At 38.7% G+C, this 21,324-nt stretch overlaps 1 protein-coding gene across 1 annotated transcript in view; it reads left to right on the top strand.

The window, feature by feature from the left end:
• DMD (dystrophin) overlaps positions 1 to 21,324 on the top strand; it is an 895,878-nt gene that overhangs the window by 313,287 nt on the left and 561,267 nt on the right. The window contains exons 3-6 of the mRNA XM_063305215.1: positions 10,733 to 10,825; positions 12,298 to 12,375; positions 14,266 to 14,358; positions 16,030 to 16,202. Of these exons, the coding sequence (XP_063161285.1) occupies positions 10,733 to 10,825; positions 12,298 to 12,375; positions 14,266 to 14,358; positions 16,030 to 16,202 (437 nt within the window). The remainder of the gene's footprint in view (positions 1 to 10,732; positions 10,826 to 12,297; positions 12,376 to 14,265; positions 14,359 to 16,029; positions 16,203 to 21,324) is intronic.

The raw sequence follows: 21,324 nt of genomic DNA, 5'->3' as shown, positions 1-21,324 counted from the left end.
ACTCTTCAGGGCCCTCCAAAATACCAATAGGGTATTTGAATCTCTAGGGGAACCTCATTCCAGAGAGCAGAGAGCTGTTACAGAGAAGGTGTGCTTCTTGGGTCCTGATAGAATTGTTTAATTGATGGACTCTGGAGTCTGCCAATCCTGCCAGATCAAACTGGCTAGGCAAAAACTATGGGAGACAGTCTACTTGACCAGTTTATGAGAAACTATATATATCAAGGTGCTTTGATTTAACAGCAGTACAAATAAATGTACCTTTTATACTTGATTGTTTAATTAAGAACATTACAATTGGTACAGCCCAAAGATGTGAACAGAATTCTTGGAAATATACCAATTACACACTTAACTTGCTTGTGGCAGGACTAAATGCCTCATTGTATAAGGAAGTGGTCTGTATATTTTTGAAATATATTCATATGAGAGATCATTCTTCAAATGTGCAGCTGAGTTGTTATATCAGCTCTTCCATAATCTATTCTTGGACAAATGCTTGAGCTTAGAATTCAGGACTAGATGCTTTGGGGAGCAGGAGGCTGCTTGTATTCTTACTGCTGTTTGTGTTTGTATGCATGTGTGAAAGAAAGACTATTGAGGAGATTCCCGCAGAGAGAGAAGGACTGAGAGAAAGAAGACCTGAAAAAAAAAAAGCCTGAGAAAACCACAGAAACTAACAAAAAGTAGAATTGATTGGAAGTAACTGTACAAAATATTAAAGATGAAAGTTAAACCAACTCGTAATTTCATTACAAAATTAGGCAGAAAGCTGGTGGACTGATGGCACAAATGAATATCTACATTATGGCTTCCAGAATGGCAATAACTGATTTACATGGTTTCTAGTTGAATCTGGCATAACTGTCATGTTCCCATTTCAATGTGCTGTTAACATTGTAACGTTTCACATGTCATCTTCTGTTCCGTGTTCCTTCACCCGGGGTTTTTCCATTCCTTCACCCTCCGTTGTTTTGAGGGCTTGGAATGTATGTTTGGGTTTGCGCTCCTGCTCAAGGTTACTTTCCCAGGCGCGTCTAACGGCTTCTAGCACCTGGGAGGGGGAGCGCCCTGACGAGGGATGGGGCGGAACTTGCTCACAGGCAAGGCTTTTAAGTTTGTATTTGGCGCGCTTTTGCTCATTCTCAGCTTTCTCTGTAATTGCATACTATTCCTTTAATAAATCAGTAATCTTTAAGCCCGAGCTTGTGAGACTGAGTATTTGGGATTAGGCAACCGTTACATAAAGCTGAGAATCATTTCATCCATTTTCCGCTAGCCCCATCCAATCGTTGGATAAGAGGGAACGCTAGCGATGACCGAACATCAGCTTCGCGCAAGTGATGGAAGCGAGGATGAGCGGGAGGCGGCAAGGATCCGGCCAGCTCTAACCTCGAGAGCGCAAAGAGCAGCACGTTGGGAGTTGCGGGATGTCCAATTAGATGAGCTGCTGATATCCATGCAGGAGAGCCTCAGGAGTGAACATAAAACTGTTATGGAAAGAGCACCGGGGAGGGGGTCTCCACAATTATCCTGGGAGCCCGAAGTCCCCTTGTCACCGAGGGTGGTGGTAACCAACCAACCCCTGGAAGAGCCGGTCACTCCAGCTCGTATGAGGGCATTAGAGGATAAAATGGATCTAACAGTGACAATCCTTAAGGATCTACCCAGAGATGCAGAGCCCACCCCGGAGGATTGGGAGGAAGAGCCGTCACAGTACCCCAGGCATAGTACCCTACCAACCAGGGGGAGAAGCAAGACTCGATCAGCCCGTCAGGCGGGGGGGCGAGAGGCAAGACCTCCTAGGGATCGGCCACCCATGGGGGCTCGGCGTACGCTGACATTCGCGGAACCGCCACAGCCAGCTGAGCCGGCAAGAAACTTCCCACCATTTGGAGTGAAGTTCGATGGGGATCCCACTACGCTCTCCTTCTTTATCACGAATGCCAAGCATTATATGGAAGATTGGGGCCGGAACTTTCGGTCAGAACATGGCAAAATCAATTTCATTGCCAACAAACTGAGAGGAAGGGCAGCTGATTGGTATGTACAACTGTGCCAGGCTGAGGCAACTGAGTTAGAGGACTTCGATGACTTTTTGTGGGCACTTAAACAGCATTTCGAAGACCCTCTAGCCCAAGAAACAGCTAAAAATGCCCTGAGGAAACTCTACCAAGGGTCCCTCTCAGTTGCCAATTATGCGTTGGAATTTAAAGCTTTGTCAGGGAAAGTGGAAGACTGGTCTGAGCCAACCTTAATTGAAATGTTTAAGCAGGGGCTAGAACCAAAAATCCCTCGCTGGGCACTAGGAAGAGATGATCCCAAAACGCTGTACGGGTGGATTCAGTTGGCGGGCAGCGCAGAAAATGCCCTGCAAACCTATGCCCATACCAAAGAGCTTAGACAATCGCGTCTTGCTAGAGGAGCGTGCACATCTGGACTTGCCAGCCGCCCCAAACCGAAAACCTGGGAAGAAGAAAGGGAACGACGATTCTCCAAAGGTCAGTGCCTGAGATGTGGGAAAGAAGGGCATCGAGCCACGTCGTGCCCGAGACGCCGTCCAGAGGAACGACAGACGAAACCTACAGTAAAGTCGCCTGCTCCTGCTCCACCGCGGAAACTGAAAGCGGCCGTCGCAGAACTGGACCCCCCAGAACTACCCTTCGGAGAAGAGGAAGAAGAGTTGCAATTCGAGCAGCCGGCGGGAAAAGCCTACCACCTGCCCTGAAGGGCGCCCTAGGGCAGGTGGAAGAAACCGGGCGTAACCACGATTCGGTGAGTGGAAATTTCCCCACACTGACTGTTAAAGTTAAACTGAGCTCAAAAACCAAAACTGTGGAAGTTTGGGCCATGCTAGACTCGGGCTGCTCCCGTTCCCTTATGCACCCTGATGTCGTAGCGGCTCTGGAACTGCCCACGTTTCCTTTGCCAAGACCTATGATCTTCACCCAATTGGATGGAACTATGGCGGGAGGGAAAGCAGTCAATCATTCCACGGGACTGGTCGCCTTGCAGATGGGCTCCCATCAGGAAAAGCTGCCATTTGTGGTAGCTCCAGTGGGGGGTCCTCTGGTTATCTTGGGGATGCCTTGGTTTGTGCAACAAAACCTTTTTATCAACTGGCTACATAGAACTGTGACTTTTGCAGATGGATTTTACAAAGTACCCGAAAAAGACCTACTGGAAGACATGGAGGGTGGAGGGGTAGCGTATACTACTGTGCAAACGCTTCAACCTCTTGAGGGACTACCCAATCAGTATCAGGATTTTGCTGAGGTATTTGGGGAAAAGGAAGCAGATCGCTTGCCACCCCACCGAAAAACGGACTGTGCCATTGAATTTTTACCAAACGTAAAATTGCCTCACCCAAAAATATACCCCATGTCTCCCAAAGAGCTCACTACGCTGAGGGAGTTCATTGACAAAAACCTGGCTAGGGGTTTCATTGAGCCTGCTAATTCCCCGGTAGGAGCCCCTGTCCTATTCAGGCCAAAAAAGGATGGGTCATTAAGGCTTTGTACCGATTTCCGCGGGCTCAATGCAGTCTCAATATTAAATAAATATCCTTTGCCCCTGATCAAAGATATGTTATCACATCTGGCCAGAGGCAAAATCTTCTCAAAACTGGATTTAAGAGAAGCCTATTTTTGTATTCGCATAAGGGAAGGGGATGAGTGGAAAACAGCATTTAACTGTCCTCTTGGGGCTTTCCAATACAAAGTCTTACCCTTTGGTTTATCCGGAGCACCTGGGGTCTTTATGCAACTAATCAATGAGGTCTTGCATGACCACCTATTTAAGGGGGTACTGGTATACTTGGATGATGTATTGATTTATACTGAAACCATGTCAGAACATATCCACTTGGTGCGTCAGGTACTGGCTAAATTGAAAAAAGCAGAGTTGTACGCTAAACTGTCAAAATGTGCCTTTCATCAGTCACAAATTGATTACCTCGGCTATCGAATTTCAGCTAAGGGCATTGAAATGGACCCTGCAAAAGTAGAAGCTATTGTGGCATGGGAGCCTCCCCGTACCAGGAGACAATTACAAAGTTTCCTTGGATTCGCTAATTTTTATCGGGCATTCGCCCAAAATTTTGCTGAAATTGCCCTCCCGCTTACTGAACTGTTAAAAACCAAAGGACAGGGGGATACGCGACGTTCAAAGAACCCAGGCGCGCTCCTTAAATGGACTCCTGCCTGTCAACAAGCGTTCGAAGCGCTCAAACAAATCTTTACCACAGAGCCAATTTTACAGCATCCAGACCCCTCTAAATCCTTCGTTGTACAAGTCGATGCTTCTGATTTCTCCATAGGAGCAATCTTGTTACAATCTGACCACTCTGGCGCCTTGAAACCCTGTGCTTACCTCTCTCGCAAATTCACTGAAACCGAGAGGAGATGGCACGTTTGGGAAAAAGAGGATTTTGCTGTAAAAACGGCTTTAGAAACGTGGCGACACCTATTGGAAGGCACTTCCAACCCTTTTGAAGTCTGGACTGACCATAAAAACCTGGAAGCTCTAAGCACCAGTCGAAAACTCAGTCCCAAACAGCTGCGCTGGGCTGAGTTTTTCAGCCGCTTCGACTTCACCCTTAAGTTCATACCAGGCAAGAAAAACTTTTTAGCTGATGCACTCTCCCGCAGACCCCAAGATGCTGGCCCAGGGCCAATGGTCCAAGGCACCGTCTGGACCGACAAACAATTGAGTTTGGCAGCGGTGACTCGCAGCCAGACCTGAGTGCAATCAACGCAACCTCCAGCCGCTCTGCCTTCCAGCCGCTCGCCGCGCTTGTCAATTCCATCCGATTTGCAACAACAGTTGCTTTTCCACCTTAAAACAGATACTTGGTTACAAACCAATAGAAACAGTTTAACCTTCACTGACGATCTTGCCTGGCACAACGATCGCCTCTATGTACCCGATGCTATGTGAAAAACCATACTCCAGCGCTGCCACGATGACAAGCTGGCTGGACATTTTGGCTATGTAAAAACTCTGCACCTTGTTCACCGGCAATTCTGGTGGCCAACTTTACTCAAAGACCTGAAGGCATATGTTACTGCTTGCCCTGTATGTGCGGCGATAAAGTGCAAAACAGGCAAACCCCAAGGTCTCCTTCAACCCGTCGCCACCCCATCTGTCCCCTGGCAGGACATTTCCATGGACTTTATCGTTGCTCTACCCCCTAGTCAACGCAAAACTGTCATTTGGGTGGTCAAAGACTTTTTCTCCAAACAAGCCCACTTCATCCCATGCGCTTCTATCCCCACCGCACAACAGCTGGCACGCCTCTTCCTCATCCACGTGTACCGCCTCCACGGTATCCCCGCCCGTTTGGTGAGTGACAGAGGCACACAATTTACGTCACAATTCTGGCGGGCATTTTTAAAACTTTTAGGCACCAAACAGTCACTTTCCACCGCGTGGCATCCTGAAACGGACGGATCTACAGAGGCGGTTAATTCTACACTGGAACAATATCTCAGGGCTTTTGTTAACTACCAACAGGACAATTGGGTCGACCTACTCCCATTTGCAGAGGTCGCCTACAACAATGCCGTTCATCAAACCACTGGTCAAGTTCCTTTTAAAACAGTTTTTGGACGTGATTTTGTTCCTATTCCTGAACTTCCCCATCCACAACCGCTGCCAGCTTCCCTTACTGACTGGGCGGACTCTCTCAAGCAATCATGGCTTAATATTCAAGAAGCTCTCCTCCATGCCCAGGCTACTTATAAACGCCATGCCGATGCAAAGCGTTCCCCAGAACCATCTTTTACTGTCGGAGATAAAGTCTACTTGTCAACTAAGTTTATCAAATCCCCACAACCCTCCAAGAAACTTGGTCCTAAATTTGTCGGACCTTTCCCAATTATCGCCCAAATTAACCCTGTTACGTTTAAACTTGATTTGCCTCACAACCTTAAACGTTTACATCCTGTTTTCCATTGTAGTTTACTCAAGCCCTACCTGCCGTCGGACCGCTGGCATCCCCAACCCATTCCACCACCTCCACTCATGATCGACAACCAGCAACACTTCGAGGTGACATCCATCCTCGACTCCCGACGCCAGCGCTCTGCTTTACAGTACCTCGTCCGCTGGAAACATTTCCCTCATCCTGAATGGGTTGCTGCTCCAGACGTACTTTCCCCTCGTCTGGTAGCCCAATTTCACTCTGCCTATCCTGACAAACCTGCTCCATAGTCTTTCTTTAGGGGGGCAATATGTCATGTTCCCATTTCAATGTGCTGTTAACATTGTAACGTTTCACATGTCATCTTCTGTTCCGTGTTCCTTCACCCGGGGTTTTTCCATTCCTTCACCCTCCGTTGTTTTGAGGGCTTGGAATGTATGTTTGGGTTTGCGCTCCTGCTCAAGGTTACTTTCCCAGGCGCGTCTAACGGCTTCTAGCACCTGGGAGGGGGAGCGCCCTGACGAGGGACGGGGCGGAACTTGCTCACAGGCAAGGCTTTTAAGTTTGTATTTGGCGCGCTTTTGCTCATTCTCAGCTTTCTCTGTATTTGCATACTATTCCTTTAATAAATCAGTTATCTTTAAGCCCGAGCTTGTGAGACTGAGTATTTGGGATTAGGCAACCGTTACAATAACACAGTTTTGAATCATGTAAAGGTACACATGCTACAGTATACTTCTACTAATATATGCAACCTGACCCTACAATTGCTAAGAAAAGTCATATTTATTATTTATCAGAAAAGATGATTTGCACAATCTCTTGTGAGATATACCAATTTCAATGAACTTCTCTTTCTATATTCATATGATTGGTAGAACAGAAGGTTTAATTTCTTCTTTATCAGTGTATTCTCTCATTTGTTGTACTGTATCTTTTTAACCACATTTCTATTCTTTTAAACGCTTTCTTGTGGATTTTTACCAGTCCTCCTTGCATCATGTAAAGATAAACAACCTCATCTACCAGCCACCTCAGCAAAAGCAATGGAAGTGCTTGTGGTTTGCTCTTTATTGAACTGAAAGGATATTGTATTATTGCAGGTTTATTTATTGTGATAGGATGCTAAAGCCTCTGTTGCTCTCTGTGAATCATAGGATTAGTTCCAACAGTGAGAAAGTTATTTCAGATGATTTTCTTTCCTATGTAGGAGCTTCCTGGTAAAGATATTTCACACATCAATTCCTTCCTTCATTTGTATTGTCTTTCACCTTGCTGTTAAATCTTAAATCTACTTGTTGGCCACATTCTTTTTTTATATATTATTTACCACATCTGCAATAAAAAAACAAGCTTGTTAAAAGCTGCAAATATGTCACAAAAATAAAGCAAGCAGGGACAGATGCATGCTTTATATGTATATGGTCTTTCATTGCATCTCTGGTATCACCAGGAAATAGACTTCAGGAAACAAGTCTGGATGTCTTTACTGTCCTGTTCTAAATATATATGAGACTCATAGAGAACATCTCTGAAGAAGAGTTAAGGGCACATTCTCTGCTAAGAAGTAAGCAAGCACAGCAGGCCTTCTCAGAGTCATCTGAGTGACTCCTGCAGGCTGAAGTTCTGTCCTGTTAAGGTAATAAGAGAAAGTTGTCTCAGCAATACAATAAAAACAGCTGAAGCCTTGGGTAGACAACCAATGACAGCTCCATCATGTATGTGAAGCTGGTTGAACCATTAAAGAGTCTTGCCTAATTTTACAGCATCAGATGCCTGTGAAGCTAAAGAAATTGAGGTTCATAGTGAGAGGATGATGGCAAGAGCATGTTTCATAGCTATGAGAGGCCTGAATCCAGAGCAGACTGGCCTATCTTTAAAAAAGCAGGATATGTTTCATCATCTTTGTAATCTGTATCCTGAAAAGTAATTTCAGGCCAGGCAGGAAATTTGATGTAGTGGCTAATTGGTTATTTGGCACCAGTTTGGTATAGTGCGAGAGTGCTGGGCTAGAAATCTAAGACTATTAGTTCTAATTTCCCATTAGGCATAAATGCCCATTAGAGTCCACTGGAGTGGGGAGATGATGATGATGATGATGATGATGATGATGATGATGACGACAGTGATGATGGTGATAGCCAGCTGGGTGACTTTGGGTCAGTCACTTTCACTCTCAGCTGAACTCACAGGTTTGTAGTTGTAGGGAAAATAGGAGGTTGGAGCATTAAAATAGGAGGTTGAAGCCCTAATGACCCAAAAATAGTAAACAATTTAGGAATCCTAAAGGCTGCTCAGTCTGTATGGGACCCACTGCCATCAGCAGATCACTATATGGTTACAAGATTCAGGTAGAAAATTGAAGAATGCATCCTGTGGAGAGGCTTCTGATGCACCCATACATTTGGTTTGCCTGAAGCACAGGAACAGTTACAATGAATTTTAAAGTGCCCTGCTTTAATGTTTTATTTATATACATTAACATGTATTATATAAATCAAGTATTTTAATGCTAAGTTTTACTTAATACTTACATTATAAAAGTTATAATGAAAAAACCCACATCGTTTTAGCTATTGCATTGAAGGTGTCTCTAGATTCTGTGCATGCCTACAGTTTAAAATAACATTACATGCATTAGTTTGTTTCTCCTAAATCTTCTCACATGTTAATGCATACTTTCCAAGAATCTTGAAAATGCAACATAATTATTTTTCTCTTTCTAAACCTTTTCTACTAAAGACTTACTGATTGTTGATCTGTAGAAGACATTCAATCTGTTTCTGAAAGGTGACTTAATTACCTCACCACCAGACAAATAACAAGCTCTTATTATTAGAATCTGTGCTGGCAGAATTGGGAACCTTGTGTAATATTTAGGCGATCATTAAGATTGTGTGTTAAGGATCTCTCTCTCTCTCTCTCTCTGTATGTATGTATGTATGTATGTACACACACACACACACACACACACTGTATATATTCATTCTTTTAAGATTGACTTGTAACATAGTTGTCATTAAATGTTCTGGTGAAGATGCTTCCTCCCTGAGCTTTTTATTTTTTCTGTAATGTTAACTTCCCCTATGATGATTTATACGTTATCAGATTAAACCAGAAGTTTATTTTTTTTTAAAAAGGAAACATATTAATTTAAGGTTTAAGTGGCTGTCATACACATACGTCCTTAACCATGGAACAAAACATTTCAGGAGGATGCTGTTTCAACAGAAAAATGGTCAAGAGCCAGTGCTGTCCATGAGGGGGATGTCAAGCAGGGCCAAAATGATGAAAGCAATGTTAAACCATTGCTTTTGTCATTTTGAGCGAAACAGAAAGCTTCCGCAGCTTCCTGTGGCAGAAGCATATTCTCTGCTGTGCGTGCCTTGTGTCATGCCTATCCTGTTTGTTTGATTTTTTTTTTAGAAAAAATGATAGCAGTATTTTATACCATAAGTGGATTAGTAGCAATTTACAAGGCACTAACATGTCTTATGAGATGTCAGCAACAGAAGGAAAGAGAGCCCAAAAGCACATACTAGTAGTGTTTTGATTTCAAAGTATCATGGGCTTCTACAGGGAGGATCAAGTGACAAAACATGCATCACAACATCAAAGTGCAAATTCTGTCCCTTATGTGCTTCTGTGTGACATGGTGTTGCAAATGTAAAATGGTAAATCTTCCTTTCTAATGTCACATTGCAAATTTCATCATTTTGGCCTGATTGCGGTTAGTTGGCTAGGTTAGGTATGGACGACTACAGTATGAAAATTATCCCAAATGTTTATTGATATTTATATCTGAAGCAACTGGACAAATAATGAAGTCAACATAACCAGATGAGAATCCAAAACATTCTGCAGGGACAGATTAGGAATTAGGTGGTAGGATTCCAAGCAGTAGGGTAGAAAGCATAAAAAGAGAAAAGCTTGCTTTACTGTTGGGCTGCTTTTAAGTGAAAGCTTTCATGCTCTAGTCCAGGGTACCTCAGCCTTGGCAACTCTAAGCTGTACGGACTTCAACTCCCAGAATTCTGGGAGTTGAAGCCCGCACAGCTTAGAGTTGCCAAGGTTGAGGAACCCTGGACTAGTTCTGTAGAATCTCATCCAGAAATACTAGCCTCCCTCATAACAAGACAAGCTCTTGCAAACCACCACTTCTTTGTGTTGCCATTATTTGGCTTTGTTCCCATAGAGGCATTATTTATTTTCCTGAGAATATAGCACAGTCTTACTTCCATGTCAGTGTCTGATGTCCCACTAGCTTCTATGAGGGAAATCCTGATGTCCTTCTCACCCACTGAAACTGGTCCTTAGGCTTAGAGGATTTCTTTTCCAATGCTGCCATAGAAGGCAATTCGTCATACTCCATTCTGGTATCAGCAGCGATAAGACTATATTCATTGCCTGATGCTTTGAGTAAGAATGTTAGAAGAGACATAACAAAAATATTGCCGAAGCAAAGATCATCTGGCTCTAGGAGAATAGAAAACTAGCTAGTACCCATTTGTGAAATATTTTAAGTTCATAAGCTGAAAAGCAGAACAAAAATGAAACACCCTGTACTGCAGAACACAGAGCAATAATTCATGAGAATTATACTGTTTGTTCTGTCATTGTAATCCACCCCATTTGTGGGAGGAGAATTTTATGCCAGTATTTTTCATAAACTTTAACAAAAAATAAAATATTTTAATATTTAATTGAAAAGCTAGTTTTCTTTTAAAGAATTCCATTCTATGTTGGCAACAGATACAATGTTCCATTAACAGTTTAGCATACAGTCTAATAAACTTTATTTTGTTTTAGTTTCATGTTCATCCGATCGAAGATCTCTTCAAAGATTTTCAAGATGGTCGAAAGCTGCTGGAGCTCCTGGAAGGTCTTACAGGCCAAAAACTTGTATGTATATATCTATATACTGCAGCAGATAACTTTGCAGTGCTGACATGTAAACCAGGGTTCCTAAATCTAGGCAATTCTAAGCTGTGTGGACTTCAACTCCCAGAATTCTGGGAGTTGAAGTCCGCACAGCTTAGAGTTGCCAAGGGTGAGGAACCCTGGTGTAAAAAGTCTATTTTAAAATTAGCATTTGTGGACCTGGTATCTGTACATATTTTATAATATTTTATAAATATATAAAGTGTATAGTGCAACTTGTGTAAGTTGTGTAAATTGCTGATTTTTTTTAAGGAATACTTTTAGCTTAAATGACATCCTCTTCTTTTTCCTAGCAAATGTCCCTAAAGATTGCACAAATTGACCTAACCCCACTGCATGGAAAGATGCAGCGACAGCATTTTCCCTTACTGCCCTTTTATTAATATATTTCATTGTACAGTGAACAAAAAACATGGAAATATGAATTAAAATATGACTAAGTATAATAAACCAAGTATTCTAGGTAAAATTGGCACAAAAATGGTGATTTCTGATTTCAGATTAACTGCAGTAAAAAAAAAATACAGTATCACAGGGTTCCTCAACCTTAGCAACTTTAAGATGTGTGGACTTCTGGGAGTTGAAGTCCTCACATCTTAAAGTTGCTAAGGTTGAGGAACCCTGCAGTATCAGATAGTCAATATATAGAATTGGATGATGAACTTTATACAATATTCTTAGTCTCATTTCAAAGTTCAAACTGATTTCAACTGCCTCTAGTGAACTCTGCTGTTATAGCTAAATGTATGCATGTTCAAAAATAAAGGTGAACAGTTACTGTCAGCATGATTATCTGTTACATTTCTCATTTATTTCATAACTTTTAAAATTGGCCATTAATTCTACCACCAGCCTTTTTTTTCCCACTACCATTTGTCTCTTGGACCATTTCAGAATAAGTATCTTGTCTTATATGCCATTAAAATGCATAAAATACTAGGAAAGAGATTTCAGAGATAAAAATATTTATAGAATTTTAAATATAATTAAGATGAATATACATTTGAAAAATACAGTATTCTTTTTGGTTTTCCTAGAAGAATATGCAAATACATATGCATATTTTATTCACATAATATAGGCAGAATTCTCCCTGTCAAATCATAGTTTGCATAAGTATAAAACTGTGGAAATACAGTTTTCGTCCATATTTTTCCCTCCTCAGTCAGTCATTTTTATGTAAGGAACTGACAAAACTGTTAGTATTATTCAAATTTGTAATGGAAGGAATGAAACTGATTTCAATTTCTTGTTCCCCTGATTCAGTATAGTCACTGATAAATGCAATAGTGAAAATATATTACTAAAATAAGTATTTATGTTCCTTAAGCTCTTGTTGGCTGTTACAAGATACTGTAAGCTTTCTGTCATAAAAAAAATCATGGACTTAATGTGTTTTTTTTTTAAATGAAAATAGCTATTTATACTTATAGGGGAAAGAGAAGGGCTCCACTAGAGTTCATGCCTTGAACAACGTCAATAAAGCACTACAAGTCTTGCAGAAAAATAATGTAAGTAATAATTTGCATGCATTCATAGTGCACACAAAGTTTTAAAAAATACAAGGCTGTTTCTGAAATGTTTCCACATTTCCACGTTTCACAATGGATAAGATTCAGTGTAATCACATGGTACATGGGACATCAAATGTATGGCCTACAATTGCCATATGTTCAATAAAATGGTCTTAAAAACCGTTTGTTTGTTTATATTTATAAACATAATATATATTTATGTTTCTGTGTTGCCTATACTTACCATAAAAAGAGTTACTTTTTAATCATTCAGGTTTAATAATGTACCAAAATGCGTGAGGCATTGTGGAAGTATGTCAGAAAGCAACTGCAGTTTCGAAGAGGTTAATGGGACAATTTTTTATCTGTAACCATCTCAACATACAGTAGTGTTTCAAATACCTCTTTGGTAGACTGTGGGGAATGTGTTATTCATAAACAGGAGAGGACACAGATATTAGACTTTGATGTTGAACTTTCTATTTATAAAAAGAGAAAACTGAAAAATCCAGAATGATATTGTAAGATTGGAAAAAAGAAAAGAACTGAAATAAAAGTCAAGCCCGATAATATTCTTTATCCTTGAGACCAATATTCCTCTTCATACCAGCATCATAGAAGATATGTTCACTCTGGTAACAAGTTAGATTCTACCTAACTAGTGGTGCATAGAAATAACTATAACATGAATGTATCAGCCCTGTCAGTTTTGTGTTGACAAGCTCTAGAACTGGGGATGGAGTAAAGCATTAATAAAAAGACTCAGGAAGGATTTTGCATGATACATGTAGTAAATGGCCCCTTAGAGGGATAAATAAATGGTCTCTAATGGAGAAATGGGAATTTGTAATGATAGGTAAGAGAGGCAGGAACTCCTATAGAAATATTGATTAGAGACTAGGCAATACACAGAGATCATATAAGAAAATAATCTGGTTAGAATAAATAATATAGCCACTGAAATGAAGTATTTGCAAAAATATCACTCAGGTATACAGGATGATAAAGTAAAGAAATGTGGAAACATGTGCCTGTTAAGGAAATGTTTGGGGCAAAATTGGATGCGTGATGTTTGAGTTTTAAAAGCTAATTAGATGGAGGACTCTAATAAAGGAGAACCTGCATATTTTATGAACTGACGCATGTAGAAATATATCAACTCATACAATCCCGCTACTTCATAGACAAATATGAGGTATCATAGATGAACTATTCAAATAAAAATATGGTCAATTTTAAATGTCACTATGTTTCCTTTTTCTGGATTGAGAACTGATGTAAAATAATATCTAAGAAAACTTTACAATGGATAAGATATACTAAATAAATATTTTATATTAATCACTCCAAAAATTAGTGGAATGCCTATATGTTTCTGTTTTCCTCATTCCATATCTTTCCTAAGTTTTCAGCCTATAATTACGGGATAATTTTCAAGAAAATATATATTATGAAAGGAGCTATACATCTAGTTGTTTCTGCAAGCTCTCTTTCACTGTTCTACCAAAGCATTTTATTAAAGAGTATTTAATCATTTAAGTTTATTTTGTAGTATAATGTTATATCCTTGCCAATTTCATTTTTCTTAATGACTTCAACTGTTTGCATTCTGTCAACAAATTGTCAAATATTTGTTAGATATTTATTCATCTCTACAAGCTAAATGGTAGATAAATATGCAAACACAAGTATAATACCCTGAATGGATACATTTAAAAAATATCACTTTTACAAGTCTGATTATATTAATTCAGCAATTATTTTCTTTGCCATTGTCCTGGAAATGTAAACCCATTTACTTCTATTTTATTACTGTTGGTTTGCAAAATAAAAGCATTTTCTTTGCTTAATTTGCATCTTTTGTTCTGTTTTCTCTTGTTCTAACAGGTAGATCTGGTAAATATTGGCAGTATAGATATTGTGGATGGAAATCATAAACTGACCCTTGGATTGGTCTGGAATATAATTCTCCACTGGCAGGTATCAGTTGATTGTTTTTGGAGGAGCTGTGGGATATACGGCTAACAAAGGACACTGAAGTGGCTGTTTTTCTATTTATTTGTTAGATTTACATAGTTGTCCACCTTACGTCCATGACTCTGGGTGGCTTACAAAGTTCAAAATACAAAATACAAACACAAAAACAGTACCCCCCCAAAAAACAACCAAAAACATAACAAGAATCATTAAAATGTTAAAACTATAAAAACTATGAAGCCATGTAGGGCTTTATAGGTCATGACCAGCACCTTAAATTGAACCCAGAAGCAAACTGGTAGCCAACACAGCTCACACAGCAGAAGTGTAATGTGTGCGTATCAGTTTATGGAAATCATAAACTGACCCTGGGATTGGTCTGGATACCACTGGCAGGTATCAATTGCTTGTTTTTGGAATAGCTGTAGGATGTAATCAAAGGACACTAAAGTAGCTGTTGAATATAGACCTGCAGCAGAATGTTGATGAAACAACTATTTGGGGTCTATTCTGTTATAGTAAGGAATAATACAAACATGGAAAATATAAGTTTGTTTTTTTTATTACTATTATTGATTCCAATTTGAGAATTGCTGCAATAGGAGGTGCAAAAAATGCAGTTCACCAAAGTCTCAGAAAAGTTCAGACAATTTCTGGAAGTTATTACCGGTTATTATTGTTATTTTTAATGTGCCTGATAAATTATTAAATATATGGCAAATAATCAAATGTATGGGAAGAAATAATTTTAATTGAAATTCATTATCCTGGCTGTGCCTGTTTCACTATCCTGTTATCACTTGTTTCAGGGCTCTGACTCCCAACATGTCACTCAGAGGAAAAGTGTATTACTTTTCCAAAAGAGTTCTATACCACTGCTAAACCAAGGAAAAATCCATGAAAATAATAACAGAATTATCATGTTGCCTTTTTAAGACTATACTTCATACATCTGACAATCCTCAATATCTTACATTCTAACTAATGTGATAGTTTTAGGAGCCGCAAGATTAATAAATATGGCTGCTTCTCTAGAAACAAATCTTGGTGTTTCCTTTATGTCCCTCTCTATCTATCCATCATATGAATAGCCCTTAGATGTAAAAAATAGATGCAGGATTATTTTTATGTTATAACATTATGTTCCTTGATGTATTAAATCCAAACTTTATGTTCCACGAATAAAAAAAGTAAATCCTCATGATCACTTTATAGATCCTGAGTGAGGGAGGCAATATTGATCAATAGTTTCTTCCCAGCAATACTCTCCAGAGCATTCAAGGCTCCAAATCTTGAATACATTTTTTAAAGTCATATGAATATTATTGTTGAAGATAAAATTAGTCCAAGTTGCCCCATTACTGGATCTATCTCTATAATTACATTGATATTCTATTGATCAAATGTATTGAAATTAAAGATTTCTACAACTGTATGAATCCAGACTGAATTTTAGTGGCTGGCACCAAATATGTAGGAATAGATTATTTATTGCAGTTTGGCAGACTCTCAGTTGAGAGTATTAGGCCCTTTGGATAACTGGGCTGAAAAAAAAAACTTACTATGAACAAAACTAAAATGAAGTTGAAAAAGCTGAGCTGGATTTACAAAAAGGAAGTGGGTTGTTCTCATAAACAAATTTAGCTAATGATGACATTCTATCTTATAACCTAGGTCAAAAATGTAATGAAAAACATCATGGCTGGACTGCAACAAACAAACAGTGAAAAGATCTTGTTGAGCTGGGTTCGTCAGTCAACTCAGAACTATCCACAGGTCAATGTTTTTAATTTCACCAATAGCTGGTCTGATGGTTTGGCTTTCAATGCACTCATACACAGTCACAGGTAGGAAACGTATTACAAATTCAGTAGTAAAAAATGCAGTTTTTTAAATGTCTGTCTCTTTTTCTCTCTTCATATGGTGTGTGTGTTTGTGTCTGTGTATGCATACACTGTTAAAATACAAAGCATCCATCATAAAAGCCCTGCTCATAACAGAAATGAAGAAAAACTGGATTTTTTAAACAGCAATTGCTGTACCACAGAATTTATTCACTTTTATGGAAACTTCTGAATACTGATCATTTAGTAGAAAATGCACAGTCCCTGTTAGGGTCTACCTGTGTGGATTATAGTTAGAGAGGGATTAACTTCAATCTTTAAGAAGGATATATAGGACCATTGAACAGTATATGTGTGACTGATTCAATTTCAGTATCTGAACATATGCGTAAAAGCTTTTGGTGGAAAATATTACTACATTTCTCCATCAACGCTATCAACTGCAGGGCATCTAGACACACTAGATGTAAGTGTTCTAATGTGGAAAGGCACAAAAATATGATACAGTATTAGGATATATACATAAACATATACAGTGTAATAGTGCTATAAGATTAACAGCTCTATCCCCCTGCATTATCAAGATCTGCTTGACTTTACCCCAGGCTTTTGGATGGACAAAATGTGTTTTTTTTTTCCATGGTGAAGTGGAATCTATCAGTAGAAACTGGATCAAGGCCTCATCCTGTATACTTGTTTGAGATAGATATGTACTTTACCCAGCAGAGCTTCAAACAGACCTTCACAGAGACACATCTGAGCTCTAACTGTTTGCAATTGGGCAGGATCTGGGGATAGATCTCAGATATGGAGATTGAATAGTTTCTAGCATGGATGTATCCTTGTACACAGAGCTCTGTGTTCCATGCAACAGAAGGCTTAGGGCTTTGACTATAAGTGAATTGATTGGTGAAGGCATGTGGTATTCTCCTTTATGGCATATGTATCTGATTATTGCATTAGAAACTTTTTGCACACATAACTTAAGATCTGATTATTGAAACCTATTTCTGAGGACTGAAAATAAATGCCTAGATATTTGAAGGCTTATGCCTTCTTAATTTGAATTTAATTAATTTTCCTTGTATGAAAAGTTTAAATAAAAAAGTAAAATAGAAATAGAAAACTTTAAGCATTTTCCTCATGCCATCATTCTGTGATATCTGTCCAGTGAAACTTTAACTCTTCCCCCTCCCTTGGCAATCAGCTTATACTTTATTAAACTGGGAAAGGATGCCCATTCTTTGCTCAGGCACGTTATTAGTACAAGTCTAAGTTAAGAAATTTTTGGATGCAAAAAAATAAGGAAGCCATGGTTTCTTCTTGAACAGCAGAGCTTCTTTCACAGAATGGCATAACAATATCATTTCAAACCAATTGCTTGTTCTTATTCTCCTGCATTCTTTTTGCTCCTGAAATATACTTGTCTCTGATCCATTAAAATATAATAGTTTTAACTGTGAAATAAGGGTGGGAGAAATGAATTGTTCAAGCTGCTTTAGAAACAGAGAAATGTACCTGACCATTTAACTACCACCCCTTTGTTTATATATAACATCAACAAGCACTAGCTGATTGTTTGCAAGGCAGTTAATAACAGTGTGGTGTTTTAATTACAACATTCATAGCAGCAACACAGCAAGACTTAATTTAGTATTTAGGTATTTGAAACTGGCAAGACTGACCTTAAGCTTTGCCTGAGAGAAGCTTCTAATTTTATGTGGCATCTTACATAATATACATCTAATCTGAGCACATTGCAGGAATTTTTTTTTAATTTTTTGGTTAGTGGAACAGTGCTTCTCCAAGCAACCTCTTTCAGAAAGACTCCTAAAAGTCATTATAAACCTAGGATCAGCACTCAGAATTGCTCCATATTGAAGGGTGGTGGTGGTGGGGGGGGTGGTGGGGGTGGTGGTGATGATGATGATGATGATGATTCTGACTCAATAATTCCAATGGAATCTTGAACCCAAATTTTGAGAATTGTTGGATCTTCTCTCAATTCTCAGGAGGGAGCGAAGAATCAAGAACCCCATATAATTATAGCCTTAATGTCCTAAAAGGTTGAATCCATTTAAATAGTACATGAGTAAATGTGTCAATTAATATTACTTATTTATTGTTTATTAATCAGATTTAAATAGCTGCCCATCTCACAAGAAGTGATTCTAGGCAGTATACAATAATCAATAAATATCTTTGTTACTATCCCACAGCTATAAAGTCTCCCTTATTGTGGAATTCCTAACTCTTACTGAATCAAATATTTAAATTATACATCTAGATTATTCATTTATATAATGTAATGTTTCTATTGTCCAGAATTGAGATCAAATTCAGTGCTATTCATGCAATATGACTTGGAAAGAGTATTGTATATCACTGATTCATTCAAGGTATTTTTTTCCTTGTCTTTTTTTTATTTTGGTAGCCTTTTCTTATAATGTCAGGACTCACATAACATATTAAGCAATAGTGAGGTTTGTTTGGACTTACCTTGGTACATGAATCAATTAATTGGGGTATAGAAAGATCATAATAGTATATACCCACCCTGTATAGTCCTTGCAGGCCAAGTTTTGCAAATCAGCTGAATTCACATGCAACACTAAGCCAAGATTTATAACAGTAGTTTACTGAACGAGCAATAGTGTTTGGTTCACTAAAAAGCTGATAAATATGTCTACATAGCATTGTCAGCCTGTTACCTTTACATCTAGAATAATTACTGGGACGTAACAAGTAGCTTATTATATACTGATCTTAGAAACTATTAGTAACTAGATAATTATACTTCTGAATCATCAGTATAGAATCTCACTAGCATATGCTGTCCTTATAATCACAGTTTCTAAGAATTGTTTATTTTCCCAGTTGAAGTTTGATAAATCAGTTTGGAAAGATTACACATATATGCCTTAGCCAACCAGCATAAAACTATCACAAAAGAGCAACTATATTTTACTTTTCAGGATATTAGTGAATATCATATAGCTTTGGATGGAAAAGTATCTTTTCATCAATTCAATGAGGTTCTATCGTTCATTCAACTATACCAAGTAGTTTATATTGTTTAAATACGGAAATAGCAATAATAACAGGCACTTCAATCAAAAGCTAAGTTTAAAGCAAACATCTTGCTCCTCTTACAAGAAGTTGTTCTAAGGGTTGCCCTAAGGGGTACTAACTTTCAAATGCAAAACTGTTCACATTTTAACATGCCAGCACACTTACTTGGAATAAATTAGGTTATATTGTAAATTAGAATGACACAACCTCATTCATTTTTTGATTGATTCTATAGACAAAAATCATTTGGGATACATTTTGACTAGAAAGCACATTGTGATTAGCCTAATTAATTTATGTTTCTTTAATACTGCATGATAATGAAAGCACATTTATCAGATATTTTAACACTAGTCTCCAAAATTCTATTGATAAATCCCATGGATTTAAAGAAGAATTTATTTTTTTATATAGTAATTTTATTAAAAATTATTACAACAGTAAAAAGTAATACAAACTGAAAAAATAGAAGAATAAAAAGAAAGAGTAGAAGGTGCAGAAAAGAAATAAAAATGGGAAAACAGATAGATAAATAGAAAAGAAAGAAAAAATAATACAGTAAAGAAAAAGAAAAGTCATATATAAAGAGGTGACTTCCCACCTCCATCACAAGTACAAACAATTTTTGTAACTTATCACCTTCTCTTAAAACACAACAAATGATCTCTTCTTTCCATATATCACCTCTTATCTATAAATAAATCCATAAAGCATCATCTTCATTTCAGTCCTGAGGTCAGCAAAAGTCCATTAAGAGTTATCAGAGATAACAACATATCTAATTTAAGCTCTTGCAGCCATATGTTACTACGGGGAACACCATTGCTTTCACTATGCGGACCGTTGTTGTCAGTGTGATGTCTCTGCTCTTAACTATTTTATCAAGATTTGTCATTGCTCTTCTCCCAAGGATTAAGCGTCTTCTGATTTCCTGACTGCAGTCAGCATCTGCAATAATCTTTGCACCTAGAAATATAAAGTCTTTCACTGCTTCTACATTTTCTCCCTCTATTTGCCAGTTATCAATCAGGCTGGTTGCCATAATCTTTTTTTTTTTTTTTTGAGGTTTAGCTGCAAGCCATCTTTTGCACTTTCTTCTTTCATCTTCATCATAAGGCTCCTCAGTTCCTCTTCGCTTTCAGCCATCAAAGTGGTATCATCTGCATATCTGAGATTGTTAATGTTTCTTCCAGCGATTTTAACTCCAGCCTTGGATTCCCCAAGCCCAGCATGTCGCATGATGTGTTCTGCATACAAATTGAATAGGTAGGGTGAGAGTATACAGCCCTGCCATACTCCTTTCCCAATCTTAAACCAGTCCGTTGTTCCGTGGTCTGTTCTTACTGTTGCTACTTGGTCGTTATACAGATTCTTCAGGAGGCAGACAAGATGACTTGGTTTCCCCATACCACTAAGAACTTGCCACAATTTGTTATGGTCCACACAGTCAAAGGCTTTAGAATAGTCAATAAAACAGAAATAGATGTTTTTCTGAAACTCCCTGGCTTTTTCCATTATCCAGCGGATATTGGCAATTTGGTCCCTAGTTCCTCTGCCTTTTCTAAACCCAGCTTGTACATCTGGCAATTCTCGCTCCATGAATTGCTGAAGTCTCCCTTGCAGGATCTTGAGCATTACCTTACTGGCATGTGAAATGAGTGCCACTGTTCGATAGTTTGAACATTCTTTAGTGTTTCCCTTTTTTGGTATGGGGATATAAGTTGATTTTTACCAGTCTGATGGCCATTCTTGTGTTTTCCAAATTTTCTGGCATATAGCATGCATTACCTTGACAGCATCATCTTGCAAGATTTCGAACAGTTCATCTGGGATGCCATTGTCTCCTGCTGCCTTGTTATTAGCAATGCTTCTTAAGGCCCATTCAACCTCACTCTTCAGGATGTCTGGCTCTAGCTCACTGACCACACCATCAAAGCTATCCCCAATATTGTTATCCTTCCTATACAGGTCTTTTGTATATTCTTGCCACCTTTTCTTGATCTCTTCTTCTTCTGTTAGGTCCTTGCCATCTTTGTTCTTGATCATGCCCATT

This window comes from Candoia aspera, chromosome 5 (genome assembly GCF_035149785.1).
Source record: "Candoia aspera isolate rCanAsp1 chromosome 5, rCanAsp1.hap2, whole genome shotgun sequence".
Lineage (NCBI taxonomy): Eukaryota > Metazoa > Chordata > Lepidosauria > Squamata > Boidae > Candoia > Candoia aspera.
This window is presented reverse-complemented; position numbering and strand designations above follow the sequence as displayed.